The 18,126-nt window shown below is 37.9% G+C and overlaps 1 protein-coding gene across 1 annotated transcript; it reads left to right on the top strand.

Moving 5' to 3' along the window:
• The first annotated feature begins 446 nt into the window (after nt 1-446).
• kat2b (K(lysine) acetyltransferase 2B) lies at nt 447-17,421 on the top strand. The gene is made up of 18 exons (XM_077195416.1): nt 447-874; nt 5,475-5,613; nt 5,872-6,017; nt 7,150-7,236; nt 8,223-8,404; nt 8,857-9,048; nt 9,984-10,081; nt 10,170-10,295; nt 11,327-11,466; nt 11,559-11,767; nt 12,980-13,106; nt 13,212-13,322; nt 13,645-13,788; nt 13,915-14,029; nt 14,613-14,643; nt 14,748-14,811; nt 14,899-14,983; nt 15,933-17,421. Exons 1-18 carry the CDS (start codon nt 674-676, stop codon nt 16,124-16,126), a joined length of 2,391 nt encoding a protein of 796 aa, XP_077051531.1. The 5' UTR covers nt 447-673; the 3' UTR covers nt 16,127-17,421.
• The last annotated feature ends 705 nt before the right edge of the window (nt 17,422-18,126 follow it).

Below are 18,126 nucleotides of genomic sequence, written 5' to 3'. Positions count from 1 at the left end.
TTTTAGTACTTAAACTTACTTCAGTTAGTTGCTATAAGGCAAAATGTCTAATTTCCGTTTGTTCTAAATTAAGTTTTTCATCATAGAAATATAGATGTATAGATATATAATTGTACGGTTATATATATATACTGTATATATATATATATATATATATATATATATATATATATATATATAAACTTCGTAAAATTATATATAAATATGTATGTATTTATATATGTATGTCACATAGCTGAAATTTGTATATGTGCATGTGTATATATATATATATATCATATCAGCTTTATTCAAACTAACAAAAATAACTATGTTTAATAGTTTTCTATGTTTTTGGTGACTTTCAGGAGAGGAGACTAGTTTTAGATTTTCTTTTAGCAGGATTGTTTAAAATTAAGTTTCGAGCAGGTTCTCCACAAAACATGTATAACCCATTTAATGTATTTGACCTTGAACGGTTCGCTCAGAATCATGACATATTTGTATCCTTCTCCGAGTCCGAATCATAACGGGATTCATTTTGTGCCACCCCTAGCGGAGACAAGACGGATTTACAATGTCAAATAAAAAAGCAGGGATGAACGCCATGTCTGATCCCGCTGTTGAGGGGTAGAGAGAGCGAATACAGCGGGCGGACTTCGAGGATTCGAGTCTGAGCGCGGAACCAGACTCGATGTCGGAAAGCACCGGGATTCCCCAAGGCTCCCCGGCGGTGGGCGCGGCGGGCTCGGCTCCGGCTGCTCCAGGAGTCGGTGGAACCGAGTGTTCGGGCGCTGCGGTCGGTTCTGCACGTATTGCTGTTAAGAAGGCGCAGCTCCGCTCCTCCCCACGTCCGAAGAAACTGGAGAAACTCGGCGTTTATTCCTCGTGCAAGGTACGTTAGAGCGGGGAAAAAACATTGTTTACGTCAACAGTGCAAAGTAAAAGACTCGCTTTTATGTGTTTATCTGATAGGTGAAACTAGCTGTTACCTTACTTTACCCACTCTTGAATTTGCAAGCTCAGCACAAAAAGACACCTCTTTGTCCTCCATTCTTTTAAATTGTGAATGTATGCTTTCGTGCGCTGGCCACATTTGTGCACAACAAAAATATATCAATGAACTCATCATTTCCGTGATCTGCAGAGATAATACCGCTGTCTTTGCCTATAGTGAGCAAAATGACGTGAACATTGGGTGCTCTTGGCGGGTTGTCAATTTGTTTTTGTTTTAGTGTTTGTCGTTTTTTATTGCATTTTGTCAAGTCAAACTGAAGTCTCATGACGCTTTTGTGTGAGAGTTTTGCTAGAATAGGAGACGCACACTGAAGTTGATTACTCAAGAGGCGAGAGCGGCGTCTTTGTTTTGACAGGATGACAGCTGCTGGAGGGGCGTGGTCTGTTGCCGGGGGCGGGGTTTGTTGCTGGGGGGCGTTGTCTGTTTGTTGTCAGATCACGCACAAGAAACATGGAGAGCCGAGTTACTCAAATTATAAAATATTTAAATAAATCGTTAACCCTTTCATGCATGAGTTATGATAACCACAGTCAGGATTTTTTCCCTATGTGTTTTTTTAAGATTTGAACTTTTTTTTCTTTTTTTCCCACATATTTTACAAAGAAATTTTCAGATGTCCACATCAGTGGTTTTGTTATTTGGCACAAAACAATATAACAACATTATATTCATGGTAATGAATATAAAGGAGAGAATCCATGACACATACAAAACAAAAAGCATAGGGGAAAAAAGGAGGGGATGACAAAACACATAGATACAGTAATGTGCTTAAGTACAGTGATAATTTATGCAATAGATGAATGTAATGTAATAGTAATTATTGTTAATATTTATGTTTTTCTGGTTCATTTTTTTCTGGTAATGTTATGGAAAGAGAAAAAATGGATATAAGGTGCTGAGTGTTAAATAGATATCAAGAAAATGTAAGATAGTAATAATAATAATAATAACGGCAATAACAGTGATGACAACAATAAGTACAATATCTGGGCATTTTAGCAGTTAAAGACAATTATTCCAGATATTCCAAATACACAACACTCTCTAAGACTGGCAGCCACCCCAACACTGCCAGCCAACACAGAGACATCCCCAGACATCACCAATCTCACCCCTGATTTGCCCAGACAAATCCTTATTAGCTGATAATTCTGATTATGTTCAAAATGGACAAATTCAGCTCTTCTCTCTTTGAAAACCTCATCTGAAACGAACAATGTTGGGGTAACGCATTACAAATAATGTGCATTACATGATCAGATTACTTCTATGATGTAACAAGTAAAGTAATCCATCACAAATAAATGCATTATGTAATCAGATTACTTTTGTGACGTAACTACAAATTATAATCTAATCAAACAAATTAATTAATTACAGGCAAAAAAGTGACTGCAGATGATGTATTTTCAAGAACAACAGTCTCAGTAATAACTGTAGCAGCAATAGTGATGCATGATGTCCAATTTGGTGGACAGATGATTAATCAGAATTTCCTCCCAATCTAAAATCAGTACTTGGAAAATGTGACAATATGACTCCTTAGATGTTACTTGGTGTTACAACATTATTTTACCTGCAAGAGTCTCATAGGATAGAAGGGGTGCTTCTCAATATCCCTCCTCGTCTCCTCGCTCCTCTGTCCTCCATCCTATGACCCGGAAACCAATCAAGCACAGCCATCTTGAAGGACATCTCAATTTCTCTAATTGCACCGCGAGGAGTCGAGGATCGAGGGGTGAGGAGGCTTTCAGAGGAGTTATGAGCGAGGATACACAGGTGTATCCTATGCGGAAGTGTTTTATTGACTAAACGTGACGCACGTATACATTCTCCTCCCCCTTGACATCGGTCACAATAATTTGAATTTATACTTTACCTTTGCAGTTTATATAAACCACACATCTCACATATTTCAACAGGGTATCTTGCTTTATTATTATTCATTATGAATTTCTTTAATAAACAAGCTTCAACAACATAAGGGAAGATCCTTTGAGCGCTACTGATGACGCTGTGAAGTGACGCTCGAGTGAGCAAGTATTCCAATGTATAAAAAAAGCTTTCATTCGATTCCTCCGTCGTCATTTTCTTTCCTTGCGTCCTTCCCTCACAACCTACAGGGGGAGGAGCTGAGGCGCTAGGAAAGGAAGCGAGGAAAGGAAACGAGGATGCACAAATAAGAAATGAGAAGCACCCAAGGAATGGATGGATATTCAAGAGCAACTTGGCATTTCTTACTGGCCATCGGCCATCTTGGTTTGGAGAAAAAAACCTCCATATTTAAAGGCTTGCCACTTGGTGGCAGTGTATAGGATTGGATTATACACTAGTTTCCAATGTAGTGGTTGATGTGCAACTATGCCATCAAAACCCAGGCATATGCAAGAAAATGGATTTTTAATAGCTGTCCTATAGTGACCTCTATGCATGACAGGGTTAAATACATTAATTGAAAAAACATGAAAATCATTCAATTCATTATTAAACTAATCAATACATTTCTGTATTTCATTTTAGTACTGTAGTTTGCCTTCAGTTTTCATTTTCATCATTATCTTTGCATTAAAATTTAATTTAAAATCACCATGAATAAAAATCCGTGTATCATTCGTTTTTTCCAAAAAAACAACAACAACCGAAAAACAAGAATTCTGCTCGATTTTTCGTTCTGAGGTAGAAAAATTCATAAACAGCTTGAACATCTTTCTGGCGCACACCAAAAATGAACCAAAATACACAGAATAGCCTTCTTGGCGCGCCTACTTTTCAAAGTCAACATTTAGATTATTTGAAGTAAAATGCATAATATAGGCCTAAATAAATTAGGAATAAATCCCAGCGTACTTCATGATTAAAAAATGTGACTTTACAGTCCGGAAAATAGGAAAATTTCACGGACCCCCTGGCACTTGAGAACTGCTGGTCCTCACAGAAGAACGCCTTGTCTAGGCTTTTCCCCGTTACGGGTTGTGTCGAGCCATTCATTAGTCTGGTTGTTGAAGAATGTTTGTAACCAAACAGTTGTTGGCTACCATTGTATGGAAGCTTGTTTCCACCTGTCACGTTTTGGTTTTGTCATTGTCATGTTTCTGTCTTGTGTCTGTGACTTTTGTGATGGTATCTTAAAGGACATGTTCTGCCATGGACTTAATGAACCTCTTTACCACCTCATGCCTGGCAATACCCCTCACAACACTCTGGTGCAATATATTGACTTTGCACTGTTGTAGAGCGGCCGTCATTTACTGTGGGCTTTGCGGATGAGGAGCCTCGCAAACCCACTGTATCCTCTAAGCCTGAGCCACTTCACGTCATGCCCACTCTGGATGTCATCAGCGCAGTCCCGCCAGAGCCTCATTCCGTCATGGCCGCTGCCGAGCCTGAGCTTCTTCACGTCAGTCCTGCTGAGCCTGAGCTTCTTCACGTCAGTCCTGCCAAGCCTGAGCTTCACGTCAGTCCTGCCAAGCCTGAGCTTCACCTCAGTTCTGCCGAGCCTGAGCTTCACGTCAGTCCTGCTGAGCCTGAGCCACTTCACGTCATGCCCACTCTAATGTTGGCAACTCCAGTGCTCACACCACTCATCAGCGCAGTCACGCCAGAGCCAGTTTCCCGTCATGGCCGCTGTTGAGCCTGAGCTTCTTCACATCAGTCCTGCCGAGCCTGAGCTTCTTCACGTCAGGCCTGCCGAGCCTGAGCTTCAGGTCAGTCCTGCCGAGCCTGAGCTTCACGTCAGTCCTGCCAAGCCTGAGCTTCACGTCAGTCTTGCCGAGCCTGAGCTACACTTCAGTCCTGTCGAGCCTGAGCTTCACTTCAGTTCTGCCGAGCCTGAGCTTCACTTCAGTCCTGCCGAGCCTGAGCTTCTTCACGCCATGCTTGCCCAGCCAGAGACTGTTCACGCCATGTCTGCGGTAGCTGTGTCTTCGGACAAGATGGCCACCGTGCCTCTGTCAGCTCTGGAAGATGCAGCGCTGATCGTAGGGCTGGGTAAAAATATCGATTCATCAATGCATTGCAATTATTTGTTTCTCAATTAAATATCGATTCATCAAATCCTATGAATCGATTCAGCCCACCGGCCAGTGGCGGCGCTGTGGGCAACACTCTAGTGAGAGCGTTCAGCGTTGTACAAGACGCGCAAGATGACGGACAGCAGCTGCACTCCGTTCAAGGCTGCACCACCAACCAGGGACGTTGTTAGGCCTATTTTAGGGGGGCTGAAGCTACCCCTAAATGTTCCTAAGCCCCCCTAAATGATAATTTTGCATTTTGCATTAATGCATAAAATAATCAAATCAAGTTTGAATTAATTATCTTTAAATAAGGTATATCCTACTAGATTCTATTAGTTTCCGTGCAGTTTTCCAATACATGTTGTACTGTAGTAGCTTTACGGTTTATTAGTGTGAACTTATTCCTAATGTAATCATTTTAGTGTCTTATATTTTGACTGATCTGTTTTGTCCTCTAACAGGCTGAAGGAGCTTGTAAATGTAATGGCTGGAAGAGTCAAAATCCACCACCAACTCCTCCCCCTCCAACCCCGCCCAGGGCTGAGCAGCCAATCACTGTTAACTTAATGGAGCCGTGCAGAAGCTGCAGCCACGCCCTCGGTAACGACTGCTTGACTACTAATAGAACACAACAGTAGAGTTCAGGAAGATAAAATCCCTTTTCTGTCATCCATAGAGAAATTTATTTTTAGTGTTATAATATTAAGCAATGGTATGCTTTTACACCACTTACAGCTTACACAAGCTACTTATTTAAATATTTTTCAGTGGTTATATTTCAAATGAATTACTTATAGTCAACAGATTCAGCTACATCATTCGTAAGGCTTCTTTCATTCATTTGTGTTTCTGGCCCAGGTGACCATGTGACACACCTGGAGAATGTGTCGGAGGAGGAGGTGAACAGATTGCTTGGAATCGTACTGGATGTAGAGTACTTGTACACATGTGTTCATAAAGAGGAGGACCCTGACACTAAACAAGTTTACTTCTCTCTCTTCAAAGTGAGTCTTCTGGGTTGTTGCATGTTGTGCAGTGGTGCAACCATGAATGATTCCCTGTTTTGGAAATATAAAAAATATTGATCACTCACTGAATGAAACGGTGACACATATCTGTTTATGTATTACAATGAATATAATTAACACAAGTTAAAAGAAGCCTCTTATGCTCACTAAGGCTCCATTTATTTGTTCAAAAAATCCAGTAAAAAACAGTAATATTGTGAAATATTATTACAATTTAAAATAAGCCTTCAGTGTCACCTGGTCCTTCAGAAATCATTCTAATATACTGATTTGGTGCTCAAGAAACATTTCTTATCAATGTTGAAAATAGTAATAGTTGCTACTTAATATTTTTGTGGAAACCGTGATACATTTTTTTCAGAATCCTTTGATGAATAAAACTTCAAAAGAACAACATTTATTTGAAGGGTAAGTTCGGCGTTTTACAAGTAAAGCCCTGTTTTAAGATCGTTTCTGATGAAATCGAACCGTTAAGATTAAAAATTGGACACATGCTGCTGTCCCGAGAATTTTAGGTTTTTGTGTTAGCACCCCCCCACCTATACAACGGTATCATAGGTGCATTGGAACAATCATTCATATAAACGCATTAAACTTTAGTTTACAAAGACACTCAACTCATCCGAGTGGTCTGGGGTGTTCACTGATATGCTCACGCAAAAATCGCTGCAAAAGATGCTTTCCAACAGGTGTTTTACCATTCGTTGTAAAACTGTGGACCTATTTTTCCAACGCCTCACAACTGGACATTCTTCCAAAAACAACGATAAAACAAAAACCTAAAATTCTTGGGGCAGCGGCATGTGTCCAAATTTTAATCTTAACTGTTCGATTTCATCAGAAACGATCTTAAAACAGGGCTTTACTTGTAAAACGCCGAACTTACCCTTTAAAAAATAATATTATGATCTTGAGTCACATTAAAAATGTCTTTCAATTTAATGCCTTTTTTAGTTGCCGAATAAATGTGTTAATTTCTTTAAAAAAAAAAAAATCTTAACTTAACCTAAACTTTTGAATGGTAGTAAATATTTCGATAAATTTACATTCTTCTTTGCTACTATAAATCCATCTTACCTACCTTTTTTTGTTTTGGAAAATGTATTAGTTGCTACGGAAATGCATCCTGCAGATGGGAAGGCCAGTGGTGGAAGCTCTGGAAAGCCCACCTTTTGAAAAACCAAGCATTGAACAGGTATGCTTTGAACAGCATTGAATATCTAGTATTAAATATTTGGTGACATCTTTGGTAAATAGCACTAAACAGTAATATTTTTTTCTTCACCATCATATTCAAACATGCAAACAAACATCAAAAACAGTATCAGCGTGAGAAAGTTAGAAGTGTGAAGGTGCAGAAATAGATTAACCGCCTATGAGCTCAACAGTAGCTTTCTTCTGAAACAGACAATGATAAAAACAAGGAATTTTGGGAAACGTGACCATTTTAAAGTGGTCCGATTATGCTTTTTTACAGTTTCAACTTTCTTTTGTGTATAATGTTGCTGTTTGAGCATGAACAAGGTCTGAAAATTTACAAAGTCCACTCTAAATGGAGTGTATATTCTCTATATAAGTAAGCAATGTTCCTGAACTCCCTGAAACGCCTCGATTGTAGTCTTTGGTTTTCTTCCGGGAATGAACACATTAAAGTATTCATCATTTAAATAATTCCCACCCAAGGCATATGGAAAGGGGTGAGGTCTGGTTAAGTTGAGCTAGTACTAGTAGTGTGTTGAAACTCACAATTGTGGTAATAGGGCGTAATTTTTCCGAAATACACTCTAACCAGTTGGCCAGTCATTACACTCTGTTCCAGCCAACCAATCAGAGCACATTGAACTTTTCGGGAAGAGGGGCTTCATAGAAACAGGAACTATATAGAGTGTTACTGACAGACTGGAAAGAGAGTTGTAAAATATGTGAAAAAACAATGTTATTTTGAAAAATCAAGCATAAAAACCTATTCTTGTACACACAAAAACAAGATCAAGACTTTGAAAAAGGGCATAATAGGTCCCCTTTAACTGCATTCACAGCTCTGTTTTCTTGGTTAATTTGCGGGCAGTGTATAGGCATGTGACGCATGAGTCAGTGATATACCAAAGAACCCTAGACACATTCCTGACATCCTTGCTGTTGGTGTCACACAGATGTTTTTTCATGTTGTTATTGTTGCAGGGTGTGAACAACTTTGTGCAGTACAAGTTTAGCCACCTACCCTGTAAGGAGAGGCAAACCATTGTGGAGCTCGCAAAGATGTTCCTCAACCAGATCAACTACTGGCAGCTAGAGACGCCCTCACAAAGACGGCAAAGAGCACCCGATGATGACGTAGCTGGATACAAAGTCAATTACACCAGGTGACTGATAGTTTTTTAGTTTAGGGTCACCAAACCGCAGAGAGGAGGGTCTAATTTTCCATAGGGGAAAAGAAAATGTTATTTTTCTCTTCTGTTTTACACCTTATTTTCATTTAAGGATAACATTAAATAACAATTGGCCCTATTTCTTAAAATCAGCATGAAGCAGAAGTTGTGATAGTCTTTTTTCCCCTATTGTGACGTATATCCAAGTAAACTAGAAAAAATGTAGGGACTTGTTTTTGTCCATCTGGAATTGATTGGATCGTTGGATGGTTGTAATTCGCTATTGCTGTGATCTCATGTGAGTGACAGGTTGCCCACCCTCTAAGATATGCACGGATAATTCATTTACAATTAATACTGTGATATTCCAAAAAAAAAGATTTGTCAATTTTGATTTCAAGGTGACTTTAATACACATTTCCGGTCTTCTTGTGTGTTTGTTGCAGGTGGCTGTGTTATTGTAATGTGCCACAGTTCTGTGACAGTCTTCCTCGGTATGAGGCCACACAGATTTTCGGACGCACTTTTCTGCGCTCTGTGTTCACTGTAATGAGGAAACAGCTGCTGGAACAGGCCCGACAGGAGAAAGACAAACTACCACCCGAGAAACGCACACTCATTCTCACACATTTCCCCAAGTAAGCACACAACAACACAGACAGAAATAATGCCTTTGGTTTTTACTCGTACACAAGGGTTCACGTAGTGCGCTTGACACAAACTTCGTCACCAGAATAGTACGCGCTTACTTTTGTTGGGGAATTTACAGTTAAGACTCAAGGATCAGATAGGATGAATGAAGACCAGGAGTCAGAGATACAATCAATTGAAGAAAATTTTACTGAAGAATAATTTGCAGTTTCATCAGCAGAAGTCAGCTTCAACACTCAGCAATGCCTTCGTTGGCCACTCTGCGTACAAACTCATTACAGCAGCAATTATACTAAGTCACTAAGATATGTCATCTTGTCAGGTTAAATTATTCTGATTGGTTAAGGCACAGATAAACCTAAAAAAATCCACATACATTCACAAGAAGAATATCTCCATTGATTATCAGGACGTCAGTCAAATCCCGGTTTAGGAACAAAGTGACCAGCTGAGTCACCAGTTTGTAGGTTCCAACTTCCAATTGTCTGGCCAGATGGTAATTTCACCTCCCCTACATGCCATTTGTTCACAGAACTTCAGATCCCCTGAAAAGTATAGTAAATGTTTTAACTAGGAATTGTCATGTAGGCAACAGGCCTGAGTGACCCCTAGTGACCCTGAGGTAAGATGTGTGTAAATATAGGTTTTAACAGAAAGAGAGAGCATGTTTCAGTGTACTAACATGTAAATCTCATATACTTGAATAAGTCATTCAGATCTTTTGATATTTAGAAGGATAAATATTGATTAATGACTTGATTAACAACCACTCAAAGGATATACATTGAAGTGGCATTCAATAATCCATCCCTTCACTTTGAAAGCGTATGTATTTTACACATACGCTGGCGTAAAAATATAATTTGTGCTTTGGGCTTAATATGTTGATATTGTGTGTATGTGAATGTGTGTGTATGCCTAGGTTTTTGTCTATGCTGGAGGAGGAGGTTTATAGTCATAATTCGCCCATTTGGAGTGAAAACTTCATGGTTGGTTTACCAGGTGGACAGATTCCCACAGGTGATTAGCAATGTTAGAGTTAACTTTATTCAGTCATATATGTGGCATGGTTATGTAAACAAATGTTTCTCTTCTCTGATTGGTGCAGTGATCAGTGCTCCACCCGTGACCCGCCCCCTGTACTATAGCAGTAGTCCTGCCCCAGTGGAGCTGGCTGGAGGAGGCAGCTTAAGCCCAGCCCGGAAAGTAGCATCCGTTCTGGAGCCCAATCCAGGTATCAACTTATTTCATAGTATTTTATTCAGTGTCTGATTAATGACTAAATTATAGAGAATCACTTTGCCATTTATGTATTCTTGATGATAAATCTACACTACTGTTCAAAAGTTTGCTAAATAAAAGTATACTTTTATTCAGCAAGGATACATTAAATTGATCAAGTGACAGTAAAGACTTTTACTTTTTTCTTACAGAAGATTTCTATTTAAAATAAATGCTTTTCTTTTGAACTTTCAATTCATCAAAGAATCTAGAAAAACGTATCCAGGTTTCCTAAAAGATATTAAGTAGCACAACTGTTTTCAACGTTGATGATCATAAGAAATGTTTCTTGAGCACCAAATCAGCATATTAGAATGATTTCTGAGGGATCATGTGACACTGAAGACTGCTGAAAATTCAGCTTTGGGAATGAAATACTTTAAAAATATTTTCAAATAGAAAACAATTATTTTAAATTGTAATTCTTGTTCCTAATATTACAGTTTTACTGTATTTTTTTAAAACTTTAAGTACCTCCTGAGATTTTAGGTTAAATTACAATATTGCATGTAAACAAATAAAATATTACATCTTTTTAAATGGTTTAACTAATTACTTAAAATGATCTATTCATTTTTTGATGCTTTCAATAAATATAAGCTGTTCATCAACTCACAGGCCCCCTGCCGTTCCTCAAGTTAATAGGATCTTGAATGTATGTGGCATTTTCTTGTAAAAATATAGTTATAATTTATAATTATAACACTTTGTATGATTGTATCATTACTTTTTGATTTGTTTTTACCCATTTAATCCATTAATTTAAATATCATTACATCATATTTTATATGATAATATAGAATATAATATATCATACTTCATCATGTCCCAAGTATATATTATGTACTGCAGATATTTGATGTAATAAAGTTTGAATCAAAGTTCTTGAATCAGATTCGAGGGTCTGTGAAGAGTGTTTCTTGGCCATCACAATGACCACTGATATTAATAACTTATTAGATTTTACTTTATGCACATATGTAGGTGGAGAAAAGCGAAAGCCTTCTGAGCCGTTATCTCATGAGGACTGCAAACGACCTCGTGTGGTTGGTGACATTTCTGTGGAATTAATTAATGAAGTCATGTCCACCATTACAGACCCTACTGCCATGCTGGGACCAGAGGTAAAACAGAGAGTGTGTCTGATGTGTTTCTATCTGACATATGGCAGTGCTCTTTCTCAAAGTGTTTAACTGTATCTCTTTCTTTCTCTCAGACCAGTCTTCTTTCAGCTCATTCTGCGCGTGACGAAGCTGCTCGATTAGAGGAGAGGCGCGGCGTCATTGAGTTCCATGTCATCGGAAACTCCCTCAACCAAAAGCCCAATAAGAAGATCCTCATGTGGCTTGTTGGCCTGCAGAACGTCTTCTCACATCAGCTGCCCCGCATGCCTAAAGAATACATCACACGGCTCGTATTTGACCCGTATGTTGGTTACCATTATCCCTGTTTTAATGTACTAAAGACCTTTGTCTGAAGCTTATAATAACAAGTCTGTTGTGAAGTTTTTAAGTATTTTAGTTTTGGAGGTCTTCTACAATAGGTTTACACGGTCAAAAACACTTTAATTTTCTCACAATGTACACCGCAGCATCACCTCTTTGCTTAGTTTCTAAAAACGGTTTGATAAAGGAATTGGTCTCTTTAAAACCCTGCTTTCTGAGAGCTTATTTTGCTCTGATTGGTCAGATGGCCCAGTCTGCTGTGATTGGTCTACCACTTGCAGCACGTGCCAGAAAATAAACGCCCATTACAATATCTGAATTTCAGATCCAGAGGCTTCTTCAGCTCTTGATACACATTGATACGAACAGTAACTCCGTCGGTTTTACTGTATCAATTCAATGGGCCCTATTTTAATGATCTAAGCTCATGGTCTAAAGCGCACGGCGCAAGTGCACTTAGGGCTTGTCCGAATCCACTTCTATCCAAAGTCTATTTCAGTTGCCTCAAAATAGCAACGTGCCAACAATGCGCCTGAACACACCTCGTTTTCAGACCAGCATGCCCATGGGCGAACAGATGGGCGCAAATGCATTTGCTATTTAAAAAACGTGGCGCAGGACGTGAAAATGATAACTGCATCGGGGTGAAACTAGCAAAAAACACTTATGTCGCGGGTCACGCCGCATTGCGCATAGTGTATGAAGGGGCTCAATGAGTCCTCATCCTTATCCCTTGGAAGTGCATAAAACAGCGTCTTCTTGACATGTCGACAACACAAACCAAACTCTTCCAGGCCTCAGCTACAACTACAGTGTTTGAGGGCGGTCAAAGTAGATGTTGTTCATCGGCAGCCAATGAAGACCATAGGCTGCCATTACGCGAATCTGTTACAAACCAACATAGGTTTGTTCAGGAAATAAGGACTGGAATTGGAATACTGACTGTTTGAGGCAGTTATTAACTACATTTATCATGCACTTAGAGAGAACTTTGCAGACTTTTTACATACACAAACAGCTATACGACACTATATTATTAAGGGTACCTTTAAACTGGTGATTTTCTGACATTTTAACAGTTAACTTTGTTTTGGTTTAGGGTTAAATTGCATTGGTTTAATGTTAACCTATTGCTTCCTGTGAATTGATGGCATAACATTGTTATGAGTCAATCTATTTCCTCTTTAAACAGAAAGCACAAGACTCTTTCTTTAATTAAAGATGGCCGTGTTATTGGGGGAATCTGCTTCCGGATGTTTCCAACTCAGGGCTTCACTGAGATTGTGTTCTGTGCCGTCACCTCCAATGAACAAGTCAAGGTGTGTTGTCTTATAATTACGGTGATGCTTTTCCATTATTATTCGTCATTCCTCCTTTCTCACTCATTCTTAGCTTAATCCGTATACATTTAATTGCTTTTTAAGGGTTATGGGACTCACCTCATGAACCATCTGAAGGAGTATCACATCAAGCATGAAATTCTCAACTTTCTCACCTACGCTGATGAATACGCCATTGGCTACTTCAAGAAGCAGGTTAGTGCTCTATTAGTTGTTTTAGAGAGCTGGTCAATTGTTGATAAAAGTTTGACCATACAAAAAGTACAGTGGTATTTTTTTTTCTTCCATGGCACAAATTGCAACTATAGTGGATGGTGAATTATACTAACAAGCTCCAAAAATGACAAAAAATGGAGAGGTTCTACCTAACATCTCCTTTTGTGTTTTATTATATTTTTATAATAATAATAATAAGAAGAAGAAAACAATGATGGGTTGGAACAACACATTTCATTTTTGGGTACTGTCGCTTTTAGTATGTCCATATCCTTATTTTGTTAATCTTGTTTCATGTCAGGGATTCTCTAAGGATATTAAAGTGCCGAAGACTAAGTATGTGGGTTACATTAAGGACTATGAGGGGGCCACGCTCATGGGCTGTGAACTGAACCCCTGCATCCCTTACACTGAGTTCTCCGTCATCATCAAGAAACAGAAAGAGGTGTGTGTGTGTGTGTGTGTGAAGATGAGATCTGATGCGTGTCAAAGAGGTTACTCAGTATGGTAAAATTCATGATTCTGTTATCGCCTAAAGGCTTTTCCATTTCTTTCTCACCCTCTCTCTCAGATCATTAAGAAGCTCATAGAGCGCAAGCAAGCGCAGATTCGTAAAGTCTACCCTGGCCTGTCCTGTTTTAAGGAGGGAGTTCGCCAGATTGCAATTGAGAGCATTCCAGGAATCCGTATGTCTCACTTTGATATATATTTATAGTGATAGTTATAGTTATATTTATAATGATAATACAGTATTTTATGTTTTATTATACAAATGTTATTCATTGTATTCAAAAAATATTTTATTATTTTAATAACATATACGCATGTATATTTTCTGTAAGATTTTAAAAAATATTTTTTGCTTTTTTAATTTAGGTTCTCTTATGCTTACCAAGGCTGCTTATTTGATCAAAAATTCTGTATTATTACAATTAAAAATTTGTAATGTTTTTTATTTGAATACATTTAAAAATTTTGAATTTTCAGCATCAGTACTCCAGTCTTCAGTGTCACATGATCCCTCAGAAATCATTCTAATTTGCTGATTATCAATGTCAAAAACAGTTGTGCTGCTTAACATTTGTGTGGATATATTTCAGTCATATATTTTTTTCAGTATTCTTTGGATAGAAAGTTCAAAAGAACATCAATTATTTGATTATATTACAGTAAATAATAATTACTGACTATATATATATATATATATATATATATATATATATACAATGAATTTAATTTAAAATTTAATTTACTTCTGTCTTTGGACAGGTGAGACGGGGTGGAAGCCTTTAGGGAAGAGGTGAGTGTGTATTTATTAGTCACAGCTAAACAAGTCTTACGCAACTAGTTTGTAGTTTGTTGAAGTTTTGAAACTATGTTTCTTTTTTGTGTAATTTTCCACAGCAAAGAACTGAAGGATCCTGACCAGTTGTACACCACCATAAAGAACATCTTACAGCAGGTCAAGGTAATGTATATCTGCTTGGCTTTACGTTTCAAACACAATAATTATGAAAGAACATGAATGGCTAATGAGGAATATTGTACCCCTCAGTCACACCAGAATGCATGGCCCTTCATGGAGCCTGTGAAGAAGAACGAGGCACCTGGTTATTACCAAGTCATCCGCTTCCCTATGGGTACGCAAATATCTCTTATTCACACTGGACCTTACACTTACTTTTGAGCGTATAATAAATGAGAGTAGGGGTGGGCGATATACCGGTTGACACGATAAACTAGCAGAAATTTTGGATTATCGTCGCGGTTACGTGCTCACATGATGTTGCCTTGCTGCTCCGTCACGAAAGTGTATCATTTAAATGCGTTTTTAATCTTTGAGTTTCTTTTGGTGCCTATTGGACTTGAATGGTTTAAAATCACTTGTTTTAAAACCATTCAAGTGCAATAGGCAGCAAAAGAAACTCATTTCGGTATATGCATGGACTGTCTGAGAGACGCACAGTCACACACACCTGAAAGTCTTTGCAAGTATACTCGTAAACACAGTCGTTTATGTCTTAACTGAAAGCAAACATTTAAGAAAGAAAGCGCATGTGTAACAGTATATTAGATCAGTGCATGAGGTCTTAAAGTGACTGTAGCCTAATATACCTGCTGCCGTCTGTCATTAATGATAATCAAACAACAAAAGAAATTAGCATAAATGTATATGTGTGCATATTATTACATCGTACATTTGATTACTTTATAAAATATGTAGTATTTCTTATTTCTTGTGCTTGAAGTTTTTCAGGTAGGTCCATTTCATTTGTGTCTTTGGTTTTATTGTAGTTTTTGTCCTATTGCTTGTAATTACTTTCTTTGTTCTTATTTTATCACTGTTTACTTGTCTGCAGTAAGCTTGTTTTTTTACTTGTTAGTTAGGCTAGTATTAGTTTTTTTTGCGATATTGGTGATGAGATTTATGAAATTCCACAAATATGAAATGGTATTAAAAATGCTAATATCATAAAGACCATATTTAGAGCAAAAATAACTATATATTGTCATCGTGAATATACGTGGTGATACGATTTTGGACGTATCGCCCACCCCTAAATGAATTAATGTCATTGTGCACTGTAGACTTGAAGACGATGAGCGAGCGCCTGAAGAGTCGTTATTATACCACTCGGAAGCTGTTCATGGCCGACATGCAGAGGATCTTTACTAACTGTCGAGAGTACAACCCTCCCGAAAGCGAATACTACAAATGTGCCAACCTACTAGAGAAATTCTTCTACACCAAGATCAAAGAGGCGGGCCTCATCGACAAGTAATCCAGCTAGGGGGCGCAAGTAGTCTGTTTCCCTCTTGCCCCTCCCTTTTCTCTACCTCTTTTTCTCAACATTTATCATGTATAACTCCCTCATTGTTTTGCGTCAAAAGGAGGGTTGTCTGAAATGCAGGTGTTTGATGTGTGTGAATATCCACATGACCACCAAGTGTGGAAAAAGTCTCTTTCTTGTCTTAAAAATTCCTTCTGCCAAAATAGCGGAACAATTTTACGGTATGTACGGCTGTATGCATTTAGTGTGCATGTGGTCATGCTAGTGTGTGTGTATATAATAGTGAAAATCTGTTTATATAGATCGATTTTATGAAAAACTGTATATTTTATATAGTACCAACCAAGAAAAATTACTCTAATTACCTAATGTTGTACCCTCAAACAGCACTTATTTATTATTAAACTTAAAGAAATGGTGATAAATACTAGTATTCATACAATGAATATTCCTAATCAGAAATCCGCACATTTGCGGTCTTTACCAGAGCGTGTACGTGATTGGCGTAAGAGGAGCATTCCCTGTGCAGTGACAAATACAGTCTTAATATGCTAATGAGAACGTACAGCATCTGTATGTAAAGATGAGACGTGCAATGACTCGTACTATTGTTGTTTTCTAAAATATTTGTACTTTTAAATACTTAAGAAGAGATGGGCTTTGTACTACATTTGGGGAAATGGGGGGATAAAGCTATTTTAAGGTCTTTGTAGCTTTGCTTTGAAAGACATTTTGTATGTCTTTTAAATACTTTTTTTGCTTTTAAAGCATATTTTATAGAATGATTACATTTTTAGAGCAACTAATGTGAAAGAAATGTCTACTTTTGTGTTGGACTGTTTCAATAGAGAGTAATGTTGCACAAACTGCACATCCTTTTTTTGTTCTTGCACCTTTTTTTTTACATAGAAATTGTTAAATCAAAGGAAAAAAAATTCACAATCATCTACTTGTTACACCTGTTAATGATAATTTTATTAGTAATTGGATGACATTTTTTGTTGGCTGACCAATTTAGGCATGTTATTAAGCAGAAAATGCATATGTCTGTATATAATTTTATTGAAAATGAGTCAACAGACTGGAGTTTCTTGATTTGTGCAGAATTTGCTGGTCTAGTCTTGCATATCACCATGTAGCTTAACAGTGTTTCCAATACTATAAAGCCAAGTAAAGGAAGTTTATTATTCATCCAGGAAACCTGTTTCCTACATAGCCGTGCTTGTGTTTTGTCTCGCCACGATCTCTACAAGACAATAAATAATAAAAGAATTTCAAATCATGAATGCCAGCATTTATTTATTTCTTTATTTATCATTAGTTTATTTTGCACTAATGACCGGCTGCCTGTACGTTATCCACCATAAGTTATCAAACGATGAGCGCCGCCATGATGGACTCTGGGTAAAAAGAGTGACTAAATGAATTAAACAGAAACTTTTTGAAAATTAAAAAACAACTGCCTGAAAATTTCTTATGTTTATTGTTGTTGTTGTGGCACCCAACATCAGCAATAAACAGAAGTAGTTTCTGGAAAGTACGTCATCTTAGCACCAGCAAAGAATGTCCGTAAACGACACCCATTTGCCTTGCATTTCATGCCAAAGACTGAAAAGAGAAAACGAGCATGGCTTGCAGAAATTAAGTTTACTATGGAGCCATGTGTTTTTTTAAACCATTTCCATACGTTTAACATTACATTATCAGCTCGGAAAATACATTAATTTGACCAGAAACAGTCTCGGGCGAGACTTGTGATTGACATGACCAATGAAGTCTTTAGAATTGTCTGCGGGGCGGAGTTTCAGCTGAACTCGTTTGGGGAACATGTATATTTTATATATATACTGTATATATTTATTTTTTTCACACAGATAGAACCTTTATGGGGAGGCTAAAAACCTGGAGCAGGCAGATATACGTGGCACAGTTCCGGTCCTTTAATCTGATTGGCCAAGCATTCATTCCAAGAATTGTATTAAGTATAACAT

The sequence above is a fragment of the Siphateles boraxobius genome, unplaced genomic scaffold, assembly GCF_051911475.1.
Source record: "Siphateles boraxobius isolate OS27281-9 unplaced genomic scaffold, OSU_SipBor_1 33, whole genome shotgun sequence".
Classification (NCBI taxonomy): Eukaryota; Metazoa; Chordata; class Actinopteri; order Cypriniformes; family Leuciscidae; genus Siphateles; species Siphateles boraxobius.
Note: the sequence above shows the minus strand (reverse complement) of the source record. Positions and strands in the feature narration are given on the sequence as shown.

What these genes read in the sequence shown, in the direction of transcription:
- kat2b (XM_077195416.1), top strand. Translation starts at nt 674, where the DNA reads ATGTCGGAAAGCACCGGGATTCCCCAAGGCTCCCCGGCGGTGGGCGCG. An exon ending in CTGCCATGCTGGGACCAGAG is followed by an intron (nt 11,467 to 11,558) that starts GTAAAACAGAGA and finishes TCTTTCTCTCAG; the next exon opens with ACCAGTCTTCTTTCAGCTCA. An exon ending in TGGAAGCCTTTAGGGAAGAG is followed by an intron (nt 14,644 to 14,747) that starts GTGAGTGTGTAT and finishes AATTTTCCACAG; the next exon opens with CAAAGAACTGAAGGATCCTG.